Source organism: Sorex fumeus, unplaced genomic scaffold (genome assembly GCF_029834395.1).
Source record: "Sorex fumeus unplaced genomic scaffold, SorFum_2.1 ptg000008l, whole genome shotgun sequence".
NCBI lineage: Eukaryota > Metazoa > Chordata > Mammalia > Eulipotyphla > Soricidae > Sorex > Sorex fumeus.
In genome coordinates, this window is record NW_026606065.1 from 8,946,382 (window position 1) to 8,959,653 (window position 13,272).

The 13,272-nt window shown below is 38.2% G+C and overlaps 1 protein-coding gene and 1 non-coding gene across 3 annotated transcripts in view; one reads left to right on the forward strand and one right to left on the reverse strand.

The window, feature by feature from the left end:
• Nucleotides 1-13,272, reverse strand: part of MYO6 (myosin VI) — a 147,199-nt gene that overhangs the window by 69,448 nt on the left and 64,479 nt on the right. For both annotated transcript variants that reach the window (XM_056108666.1, XM_056108660.1), the window contains exons 5-7: nt 6,872-7,001; nt 4,634-4,739; nt 1,916-1,971 (exon numbers count right to left, since the gene is read on the reverse strand). In XM_056108666.1, coding sequence (XP_055964641.1) covers nt 1,916-1,971; nt 4,634-4,739; nt 6,872-7,001 — 292 coding nt within the window. The remainder of the gene's footprint in view (nt 1-1,915; nt 1,972-4,633; nt 4,740-6,871; nt 7,002-13,272) is intronic.
• LOC130019473 (U6 spliceosomal RNA) lies at nt 1,755-1,861 on the forward strand. The gene has a single exon (XR_008791801.1). It is a non-coding gene; the product is annotated as a U6 spliceosomal RNA (small nuclear RNA).

Below are 13,272 nucleotides of genomic sequence, written 5' to 3' on the forward strand. Positions count from 1 at the left end.
CACCCGGCAACACACAGGGGTCACTCCTGGCTCTGCACTCAGGAGTTACTCCTGGCGGTGCTCAGGGGACCATAGGGGATGCTGGGAATCGAACCTAGGTCGGCCGCGTGCAAGGCAAAAGCCCTACCTGCTGTGCTATCTCTCCAGCCCCACTTTCTAAAAATTTTAATATTTACACAAGCACATCAGCCCTACAAGAGGTGATTATGATACATGGTACAGCAATGTATCCTGTGATAAAAATACAGGCAAGAACATTATTAGCTAACTTACTTTTCTGAAATATCTATTTTCATATGTGTATCCAATATAAATCTGAGTACACAGAATTATCCAGAATAGATTCTTAGCACAAGGGTGTTGAAAATCAACCGAGAAAAATTTTAAAAATTGGTTTTTGTTTGTTTTTGGACCACATCCAAAAATGGTTAGGGGTTACTCCTGGCTATGCATTTAGGAACTGCTTCCTTGGTGGTGCTCAGGGGATCACATGGGATGCCAGGGATCGAATCCAGGTTGGCCACATAAAAAGCAAATATACTACCTGCTGTACTATTGCTCTGACCCAGAGTAAAAAAAAATTCTTAAATCAAATCCCTTTCAGCTGAGGATGTGCTCAGTGGATGTGCTCATTTCATGCAACACCTTGGTACATCTGTGAACATCACAGGGAGTGGCCCCAGAACCAGCAAAAAATAAAAATAAAAATGAAGTCCAATTAACAAATGTAGACTTGTACTTGTTATATTTTTATAATCGCACATGTCACATGACTGGAAAAAGTTTATTAAACTGTATTTTTCCACCTACTATGATCCCAAGGAGATGCAAACTAGCATAGGGTCTTCATTGTACTTTATCTTCATGCGAAGTCTCCTAAATTGCTTAATAATGTTTACTGATACCGTATTCCTTATGTCCTTTAGAAGTCCATTTTTCTTATTTTTTTAAATTTTATCCACGGTAGAAAACTAGTCCTAAACCCTTTAAATGATCATCCCCCATTACTGTCATTTACAAAACTAAGGGCATTGAAGACTGAGAAATTGCTACCATCTCCAGACCATCTTTCAGAAGGGGCCTGATCTGTGAATACCACAGGACTGGCCACAGGTGAAAAAGCGAAACTCAACTACGGGGTCTCCCCTATTCTATCACTAGTGATCAATTGGATTTGTTTTGCTTTGTATTACAGTGGGGATCACTCTGAGCCATGTTTAGGTATCCCCAGGCTGTGCTGGGACAAGAGGGGTACATGGTACTATTGACCAGACTCAGGGCTGTACACAGGGGTCTTATGCTCGACCACTTGAGTCACATCCCCTGCCCCTGATCTACTAGTTTTTGCTGAATAGTTTTATATATATATATATATATATATATATATATATAAAATACTCCCCAATTGGACTTTTCTTAGAAAAAAATCTACTAATATTCTGCATTCTTTTGTTCTAATAATTTCCCCTAAAAGGCACCTCCATTCCAAATAAGCCTCTCCCTCCCTCCTTCTTTAGAAAAACATGACAAGACCATGGAGGATCCTTTGGCTCTTTAATTACACCCCAGATAAATTTGGAGACTAGAGATATTAAATCAACAAGTGGGTAATATCTGAGCAAAGATTTGTAGGACACAGGAGACACTTTGATACTTCTGGGAGAACATTCCAGACAACCAAGAGGATTCTCCTAATCTCGCATCTGCACATACCCAACATTGAAAAATATGAAGTTTTAAAATTAACAATACCCGGGCTCGCTTCAGCAGCACATATAGTAAAATTGGAACGATACAGAGGAGATAAGCATGATCCCTGTGCAAGGATGACATGCAAATTCGTAAAGCGTTCCATATTTTAGCGACCTGGAATTTTGAAATAAACAAATAAATAAATAAATAAAATTAACAATACCTTCAACAATTCTATCATCAATATCTTGACCTGTTCCATAAGATTCAGTCAGATATCTGTGTTGAAAAACAGGATAAGATTTTTAGATGACAATACTGCATGCATTATGTTTATAATAGCATCAAATATTTAAAATTCTATACAGATTGACTTTTTGATTTAAGTCAGATTGGTGGTATGGGGGAAACGGGGGTGCGTTGGGAGCACAACCAGTTGCGCTTAGGATTTACTCCTGCTCTGAGCTCAAGGATCACTCCTGGAAAGTTCTGAGGACCATGTGGAATGCCAGGGATGGAACCCAGTTAGTTCAGCTGCATGTAAGGCAAGGAACTTTACCAACTGCACTATCTCTTCAGCACCTAATTCAGAATTATTTCTTTAATTTCTATGATTGTTCTGATTATTTAGTTGAAATATTCCACATATTTTACTCAGAAATAGTCACCTTCTACATTGGACTCCAAAGTCTTAAGTGACAATTCATAATTGTTAACTGTAAGGCTAGAGAAAAAAAATGTGATTGTCACCAAATCCCCAGGTATCCCATTCATCATAGTGTTACAGGCAAAGACAGAACATGATGGGCAACTACTTGCTCGGCACATTTCAAAATAAAGGGCAATCTTTGGCTCAATCATATGCTTAATTCTAAGTGTATCATTTCATGAAGTTTACATACAAGTGATCCTACATGGAAATTATCATGCTAAGTGAAATGAGTTCGAAAGAGAGGGACAGATATAGAAAGATTGCATTCATCTGGGGAACATAAAGTAACAAAAGAGGAGACTAACACCCAAGAGTGGCCGAGATTAGTAGCAGGAGGTTTGCTCCATGGCTTGGAGGCCAACCATACATGCTAAGGGAAAAGGCAGCTCAGATAGAGAAGGGAGCACCAAGTAAAGTGGGAGGATCCACCCAGGATGGGAGGAGCATGCTGAAAGTAGACTATAGACCCAACATGATTGCCACTCAATGCCTCTTTTGCAAACCACAGCACCCAAAAGGAGAGAGAGAACAAAGGGGAATGCCCTGCCACAGAGGCAGAGTGGGATGGGGGAAATGGGGGTGGGAGGGATACTGGGATCCATGGTGGTAGAAAATGGGCACTGGTGGAGGGATGGGTGTTTGATCATTGTATAATTGAAACCCAAGCACAAAAATCTGTAAATCTACAACCGTACCTCATGGTGTTTTGCTAATAAAAATATTTTTAAAATGGTACTATGAGCCTAACACACAAGAACAGTAGAATGAAGAGCCAGGAGGATGTGTCCATGGTTGGAAGCCAGCCTCATGTGTTGGGGGAGAAGGCAGTTGGGATAGAGAAGGGATCACTATGACAAAGATAATCGGAAATGATCGCTCTGGCTAAGAATTGCGTGCTGAAAGTGGGTGAGGGAGCAAGCATGACGACATCTAGGGTACTGCAGAGAGAGAGAGAGAGAGAGAGAGAGAGAGGAGGGGGGAAGACAGGCTGGGGGAAGGGTGGCGGGAGGGAAACTGGAACACTGGTGGAGGGAAATGTTCCCTGGTGGAGGAACGGGTGTTGGAACCCTGCATGACTGAAACCCAATCGTGAACAGCTTTGTAAGTCTGTATCTCACAGTGATTCCATTGAAAAAACAAAAAGTGGGGCTGGAACAATAGTACAGCAGGCAGCCAACCAGAGTTCAAGCAGTACCAGGAGTGATTTCTGGTACAACTGTGTGTGGCCCCAAAACAAAACAAAACAAAAAACAAAACAAAAAACATGTGACCTATACGTGTAACGGAGCCTACATACTACTAACAAATACAAAATTTGAAGACATTATGCCAAGGCATATTGTGCTAGTAAGTCAGTAAGAGAAAGACAAATACTGTACGGTTCAATTCTATAAGGTATTCAGAGAAGCAGAAAGTAGAAATAGGAATTGCAGGGCTGAGAATACAGAGGAACAGAGTCTAATGGGTGCAGAGTTTCAAGTAAAAAATCTGAAGATGGGCTCTACAACAATGTGAAAATACTTAAGACTAATGAACCAAGCGTTCAAACGGTCTATTTTGTGACACAATTTTTAATGTTTAGAATTTAAGTACACTTAGTCACCACACCCGTTCATTTGTTCATTGACTGGTTCACTGAACCAAAACTAAATAAGGATCTGTGGAAACAGATGTTTATATTCAGGAACATTAAGTTCTTATTCCTTAAGAAGATTCCCACAGAGGTTATTAAACACCGAAACTAACTGCAAAGGAAGAAGCTGAAATAATATTTTAACAGGGTATCTGCTCTGAAATACCCATATCTTCACAGACATGCACACCTTACTATTAGCTAGAATTCAACATCAGAAGGGCTTTTACTAAAGATCAACCTTTTTCTTTGGGGGGGGCGGGCATTGCACCCAGCAATGCTCAGAGGCTATGCTTGGCTCTGCACTCGGGAATTATTTCTGGTGGTGCTTGGGGACCATATGGGATACTGGGAATCAAACCTTGTTTGACCACATGCAAGACAATGATGCCCTACCAGCTGAACTACCACTCCGGCCCAAGATCAACTTTTTAATATGCTTACTCTTAATGCAATAGGAGATTACAGGTGACATCTAGAATGTGAAAACAGACCAAGTAATCTAAAAGCGTTGGATACAATTTTTCAAGTGCATGATTAACACATTACAAAATCAATCTGCTCAAATAACTCCAGGTTACCTGAATACTACTGACCTGAGAACAAATTTTGTATTTTCTGTTTTGCCAGCTCCTGATTCTCCAGATACAATGATCGATTGACTCATCTTCAGCACCTTCATGTCTCGAAAAGCTTTATCAGCTAGGATCAAAATGACACATTAATAAAATTCATTAAACATATAAATAGAGTATATAAACCTAAAGTATTCAAAAGTATCCTTAAGGGGCTGGAGCAATAGCACAGCGGGTAGGGCGTTTGCCTTGCACGTGGCCGACCCAGGTTCGATTCCCAGCATCCCGTACGGTCCCCCAAGCACCTCCAGGAGTGATTCCTGAGTGCAGAGCCAGGAGTAACCCCTGAACTTCGGCTGGGTGTGACTCAAAAAGAAAAAAAAAAGTATCCTTAAAAATCTCTCTTAAAAGTATCCTGACAGCTAAATAATATGAAACACTAAAAAACAACTCTCACTTCTGTACTAGAATATACTAGAATGTCTCCATATTAGGAATGGTGGCTCAGTTCTTCCTAGTATTAGAGCAAATCTTGAGGGATTTTTAAAATGCTCTCTGTACTAACTAATGAAGTCCCCAGAGCAAAGCAAGAATTAATGAACTACCAATTTAAAAATCTGGCAACCAAAAATTATGCTGGGGAAAAATAGACAAAAATGCAACAAATTCACCCACATCTCAATCTGGATGCGTAGTTTCCCTCTTTTAAGTCCACTCTACTCCTATTTCTCTAAACAAAACCATTTTACTTCACTAGAGAAATACATAATTGCAAATAAATGTGTGCTTTTCTCTGTTATCCTACTATTAAATTTAAATAATATGGAATATTTCAGCATTTCAAAGATGGGCAACACTAATTGCTTTTTAAGTTTCCTAAATTTATAGTTTATGTTCATGTATATAATTTTTAATGGTTTTCATCATATCCATTCGTTTGAGCTATAAAATGTTTTAAATATTAGTATATAGAAAAGTTAAATAAAATTAATTATGTTAAAGAGACATTGAACTTAAAACATTTTAATTCAAAATTAGATCCTAATCAATTTAATCTAATCTTTTTTTATCAGTTAAATCTAATCTTAAGACTATTTTTTTACCACAGTCATATGCTATAAACCAACCATACAAAATGAAGAAATCTTTAAAGTCTGGCTTTTATTTTTAAGAAATACAAAACATGCAAGAGTACATAGCCATCCTTTGAACCAATTTATCATCAATCTGTTCCACCCACATTTGCAGAATCTTGTTGATACTTTTTTTTTTAGCACTACGTAACTGAGTATTAAAGTAGGCTTTTAAATATTCAGCATCTCTTCAGTGTTGAAGATGCTATCATTTAGGTTTAAAAGATTTCGCACTATTTTTCTAGTTGACAGAAAACAAGCTTATGTCCGTCAGAGCTTCTTAGAACTAAGAGTACATCTGCGTGGCACTGGACTTAACAGTACTTAGCAAACAGACCAGTCAGTTCTGAAGGTGAACCTTGGTCAGGCCAAAATACAGGCATGAAGAGAAAATTCAAAGAGAAACTAGTTACATTACACAGCAGTATACTAAACATGTTATCACTTAACTTCTGATAATGGTCAATCTAAAGAGTTGGCTAACTTCTGAAAATGAATGACAGTGGTAGCCAGCAGCGGTGAGGAGTGAGTGTGTGTGTGTGTGTGTGTGTGTGTATGTGTGTATGTGTGTGTGTGTGTGTGTAGAAATGCCTTTTCTTTGCTCCTTTGAACCTTGAGAAAGGTAGGGATGTGGCAACTATCTTTCTACATCAATTTTCAAAGACAAAAGACATATACCAATTACAATTTACATTTCCTTAGATTTGAAATGCCTAATGCAAGATCAAGCAAGAAAAAAGTCTGCTCTTACTAGTTCTTATCAAGATAATAAGAGGATCAAGCTAAAAGTAGAAAGATTGGGAGTCAGAGCAATGAGTGAGTTGATAGGAATGAGGAGCCTATAGATACCAAAGTCCTCCCTCATCCGAGGAACAGATATAAAAAGATACAACCATTTAAAGAAGATACTGATATATAAAATACTACATGAATTGGCTGCAAACACTGTATTTCCCAGCCTACGAAAGGTGTATGCTCCTAACAATAATGATACAGTCAAAACTTACATAGGACCTCAAAAATATATATATTCAACTAATGACATTTTTATTCAGCTAAAAGAAAACTTTTTTAAAATAGGTGAAAAATATTGGAAAAAAGAGTAAGATGAAATTTAATTGCTTACCAATTGCAAAGACATGAGGTGGCATTGTCCCAAGAGATTTTCCTTGGTAGGACTTGATTGTATCTGAAGTATATATTTTAGGAATGTCAAAGTAAGGATTCACTGCAATCAGAATGTTGGCGACATATGTCTATAGTGGAAAAGCATAAACATAAAAATTTTCAGTTACTATTTTGTTTTGGGGCCACATCTGGCCAATGCTCGGGTGTCAGTTCTGGCTCTGCAGTCAGCAATTACTTATGGTAGTGCCCAGGGAACCATGAAGGATGCCAGGAATCAAATCAGGTCTGCAGCACACAAAGCAAAGTCCTTACCCCACTGTACTATCCCTCCAGCCCATCCAGATATTTTAACATGCTTCACAAAATAAAAAATATACTAGATACCTTCTATTCCTTTTGTTACCAGGATTTTGAAATTTGCATTCCTAGCTTTAAATATTCCTGATCTCTACAGGATTCATATTTCTCTAATTTAATCAGTATTTGCTTCTCAATTGCATAGGCAACTCAAATTCAGCACAATTATCTTTTTCTGATGTTCCTTTGCTCAGAAATAAAAAAAAATAAAAAATAAAAAAACCAACTCCGCGATACTTTTCCTGGCATCACCACCAAGTCGTCACAAACAGAAAGCTAAGTCTCTCAGCCCCTATCTCAATCACCAACCCTCTGCTGAAAACACTAATCTACTCTCCTATTTCAATTCCTACTGTATGCGTTCTGGTCATCCATATTCCTCACCTAGACTACTTTATCCACAAAATTTTAATGAAGAATTTAATACAGCTCATAGGACTCTCTAGGCCTGTTCCCTTCACAACTGATTTAAGCTCCAAGATGATCACTTTGTCCCAAGTTTTTGCAAGCAACATGTGGAAACCATTGCTTGAACACGCTTAGCGAAACTTTAAATAAGCAACTTAAGCTCAGTTTTAAATTTGGGGTTTAACTGTGGCTCTAAAATGCCAGAAAAATGTACCAACAGGATTTATAAAATTCTTTGTGGGGAGAAAATGAGCTGTGGTTTAGCAATTAGTTGTGGTTTACTGGTCAAACCAGGACACGGAGAAACATATTTTTTCCTTTTTATGCCTCTAGATGTGGAAGGGAAATGATGTAGAAACACTAAACTCTCAAACTACTACCCAAAGCTCAAGGAATACTTCTAAAAATGCTTCTAAAAATGCTTCTAAAAATACTTCTAAAAATACTTCTAAAAATGCTTCCTGAAGTGTGATTAGAGAGAGAGAGAGAGATTAACATGAATCTCTTAGAAGCAAAATGCAAGTAAGAGATTCTTACTAATTGATGAAAATGTTGGCGAATGCGGCCGCGCGACATCTTATCGGAACTTTTCTTTATAACATCTTATTATCTCATTCCTACTTTGGACAAACTTGCAGGCTATCGAATGTAGCCTGCCCACAGGGCAGAGTCTGGCAAACTCCCCGTGGTGTACCAAATATGCCAAATACCAGTAACAATGATGGGTCTCATTCTCCTAAAGAGCCGTGAATATAATCTCAGGGCTAGGATGAAAGAGACGTTACTGGGGCCTGCTCGAGGCAATCGACGATTAACAGGATGATGAATGAATGAATGAATGATGAAAATGTTAAATGCAAGTTAGCAACTGTTCTACTCAGTTTTAAGGGAGAATACTGATATATTATGAATCATGAGAAGTATGAAATAGAAAATTTAAATTCATTCCAATCGTTTTCTTCCTTATATATAACATGGTAAGATGAACTATATTTAGTTCTATCTTTTAATGGTCTTAGAGCTAAAAGGCATAACTGGCTTGAGAGGAAATACCAATAATGGGTTTACTTGACTCTGCATAGTAGTTCTCCATTTGGGAGTAAAGCATCAGATAAAAATCTGTACACCTGAAACTTATATGGTGTTATAAAACAGTATCAATTCAATAAAATAAAGGAAGAAGATAAAAAGTGGCCATTTTACTGAAAGATGATGTTTCCTCTATATCTAAATCAAGTTTTATCAATTTAGTACTAAACAAACTGCATTAAGGCACCAAAAATAGTATTTAGTATCCATTAAATGCTTGGTATTTGAAATCTTGCTTATAAACATGATTATAAATATATTTACAATCAATAATAGCTATATTTTATATCTAATATATGCTCAAGTTTATTCGTTGGGCTAGGAGGTTCATGGTGGAAGAGAAAAGCATGAAAGCATATAACCAAGAGATGGCAAGTAAACTTCTTTAGAATAGACTAAATTCACTCTGCTTCCCAGCTGTCACTACTTGGACAGATGGCAAAGACTGAAGGTAACTTAGACAGAATTAAGTAAGTACAATTAGGCAAACTGATAGTGATATAAAAGATTTAGGCTGTCATTTGATCTAGGAAGTATCAAAGACGCCATGTGTTTTCTTCGTTCAAAAATAATGAAGAGTCCCATCTTTATAACAGGAGAAGTACAGTGGGTAATTTATCTCCAGCCAACAAAGGAATCAAAGGTCCTATTTGATAAAAGCCTCACACATGCCCAGTGAATAATTATTGTTAAAACATACAAGCCAAGTATCCATCTGAGTGGTTTTGTGCAAATTCTACACGTAGTGAAAGTACTGTCTTTTGATTATGAGGCATTACTAAAAGAGAAAAAGTGGTCTAGAAGACAGCTCAAAGGGCTGGAGCATAGACTTTTCAGGCTCACAGCCCAAATTCAATCACCGGCACACAAGGTTCCTATGCAATGCCAAGTGCATGGCCCCTATACCAGGAGAGCCCTGGTAGACCTCAGCACTCCTGGTAGGTCAGAGGCACTGAATAGCTAGGCCCTAGTGCTGAACTCTCAGTTCTCAAGACACTGGGAGTCCCCAAGCACCTTGAAAAAGTCATGGAGGACACAAAGAAAAGACATCACATGATCATGAAATGGAAGAATAAACATCAAAGCTGCCATCTTACCTAGAGTAAGTCATAGACTTAACGCAATCCCCATCAAAATTATCATGGTACTTTTTGAGATAAAAATGATAAAATATGTTCATAAAGTAGACTATGGACCGAACATGATTGCCACTCAATGCCTCTTTTGCAGACCACAACACCCAAAAGGAGAGAGAGAACAAAAGGGAATGCCCTGTCACAGAGGCAGGGTGGGACGGGGGGGGAATGGGGGTGGGAGGGATACTGGAACCCGTGGTGGTGGAAAATGGGCACTGGTGGAGGGATGGGTATTTGATCATTGTATAATCGAAACCCAGGCACAAAAATCTATAAGTCTACAACTGTACCTCATGGTGTTTCACTAATAAAAAAAATATGTTCATAAAACACGAAGCCACCAAAGACCCTAACTTGCCAAAGCAACTATTAAGGGGAAAAATAAAATGGAGGTAGCATGTTCCCTGACTTGCAGCTATATTACAAAGCAACAGCAATTAAAGTAGTATGGATGGTTCAGGAACAAAAACAAGCACACCAAACAACCAAAGGAATAGAAATGCAAGAAATAAACCCAGACACAGATAAACATCTAATTTACAGTAAGAAGTCAATAACACACAATGATAAATAAGATTTCTCTTATGAAAATGAAGTTAGAAAAGCTGAATGTAGCATCTGGGAAAAAAAAGTAAATAAAATTTGATCACTAACGCTATATGCAAAAAATGCACTCAAAACAGATTAAAGACCTGAAACCATAAAATTCATTAAAGGAAAAAATGAATAATTACTCAGGACCTTAAGAAGCAGAGCTATTTCTAAAAGCTCAACTCCATTAGCAAAAGAAACAAAGGCAAGAACAAACAGTACTGGATCAAAAAAAAAATGCTTTTTATACAGCAAAGGAAACTACTACAAAGAGAGCTACAACTGAGTGATCAGGAGAAATGATTTTCATATCACATGTTAATAAGAAGCTGATATATATACTATACACAAAACTCACATGACTTCTAAAGAGTAAGTGATTTTTTTAATGAGCAAAAGACATGTACTTCTTCAAAGAAGATATACAAATGGCTCACGGACTCGAAGAGAAAGTACTCAGCACCACTTATATTGGGAAGTGCCAATTGAAGAACCATCACAAAACACCTGTGATAATGGCATATATGAAAAAGACTGGAAACAAGTGTGAGCAAGGATGAGGAGAAAAAGGATCCTCATTTGGTCCCCTATGTGCAGTCGCTATGGGAAACAAAACAGTGATTCTAAAAAAAATTAAATATGGAATTACCAGATGAGCCAGCGATACCACTCCTAGGCATTTATCCACAGGGCATAAAAACACTCTTCATAAAGGTATTGCAGGGTTGGGGACATGACCTGATGGTAGCACATATGTTTCCTAGGTATGTGGACCTGGATTTGATGAACCCGGCAGCATAAAAAAAAAAGAAAGAAAGAAAACCAAGAGGTATCTGCACCCCTATGAATGTAGCATTTATTTTCTGTAGTTGAAACATGGAATTGACCTGAACACCATGAATAAATAACTAGAAAAAGAAGTTATAGTCTATATGCTGACAGAATATTACTCTACCATGGAAGAAAAAAAAAAACCATAAAATTGTGTCTTTGGGAGCAAAATGGATGAAACTTGAGGATTTCCCAAAATGAAATTAGGAAGTCAAAGGCAATTTACCAAATGGCTTCACTCACATGTGGAATGAAAACCAAAAGAAATGGGAAAAAAGAAAACAACCTAACTCCTAGACCCTGAAAATTGTAGGGGGCACCAAGAAGACAAGCCAGGCAGGCCCAAGGAGAGGGTCTTTCTGAAGTGTAAGGGCACAAGAGCTTCAAGACAGGCAACAGGTCTGCTTCAGCTTTTAAACCTACACATTCCTCACTCTAAGAATTGTTTCTAGGGGCTGGAGAGATAGCACAGCGGGCAGGGCGTTTGCCTTGCACGCGGCCGACCTGAGTTCGATTCCCAGCATCCCATATGGTCCCCTGAGCACCTCCAGGAGTAATTCCTGAGTGCAGAGCCAGGAGTAACCCCTGTGCATCGCCAGGTGTGACCCCAAAAAAAAGCAAAAAAAAAAGAATTGTTTCTATACAACATAAAATAATTTAAAAGATTACAAGACAAGTGAGACAACAAATGTACTTCATTATCTATAATTCCAGATTTGTAGCATAAAAAATGTCCTTGGTGCTTAAGGAAATTTTGCCAACTATTTAGGCTCTACGGCCAGCAGTTCAGTGTCTCGGTAGTTCCTCAGATAATGCCTTATATTCAAATGTATTTACCTCTCATGCAAGTTTTTTATTTCAATATGCATTTCTTATAAGGAATGCCTTAGAGTTAAGAATCCCTGAAATTCTTTGCAGAACAGTGTGTCAAAAGTTAATGAAAGACAAACCCTTGGTACATCTATATAATGGAGTACTATGCAGCTGTTAGAAAAGAAGAAGTCATGAAATTTACATACAAGTGGTACTACACGGAAGTATCATGCTAAGTGAAATGAGTCAGAAAGAGAGGAATAGACATAGAAAGATTGCATTCATCTGTAGAATATAAAGTAACAAAATAGGAGACTAACACCAAGAATAGTCGAGAATAGTTATCTGGAGGTTCACTCCATGGCTTGAAGGCCAGCTGCACATGCTACGGGAAAAGGCAGCTCAGATAGAGAAGGGAGCACCAAGTAAAGGGTGTTAGGAGGATCCTCCCAAGATGGGAGATGCATGCTGTAAGTAGACTATAGACCAAACACGATTGCCACTCAATGCCTCTTCCGCAAACCACAGCACCCAAAAGGTGAGAGAGAACAAAAGGGAATGCCCTGTCACAGAGGCAGGGTGGGATGGGGGTATGGAGGGTGGAAGGGATGCTGGGACCCGTGGTGGTGGAGGATGGGCGCTGGTGGAGGGATGGGTACTCGATCATTGTATAACTCAAACCCAAGCACAAAAAGTTGTAAGTCTACAACTGTAACTCGTGGTGTTTCACTAATAAAAATTAAAAAAAAAAGATAAACCATAAATAAGAAAGTAAATCCTCTACAACAGTGTTTCTTTAAAATAATCAAATTGAACATTTTAAAGTCTGAAAGATATTTTTTTTTCTTTTTCTTTTTCTTTTGCATTTTGGGTCACATCCAGCAATGCTCAGGGGTTACTCCTGGCTCTGCACTCAGGAATTACTCCTGTAGCTGCTTGGGGAATATATGGGACGTGGGGATCGAACCCAGGTCGGCGTGTGCAAGGCAAACGCCCTACCCGCTGTACTATCACTCCGGCCCAAAGTCTGAAAGATATTAGATGGTGCTTTAGACTCATTTCATTCAATAAATACTTGGGCCTATGTTGCACCAACATATGTTTTAATATGGAGTTAAATACATCAGCAAAATATATTTATTTCTAATGAAACATATACACAATCTATCCAGGC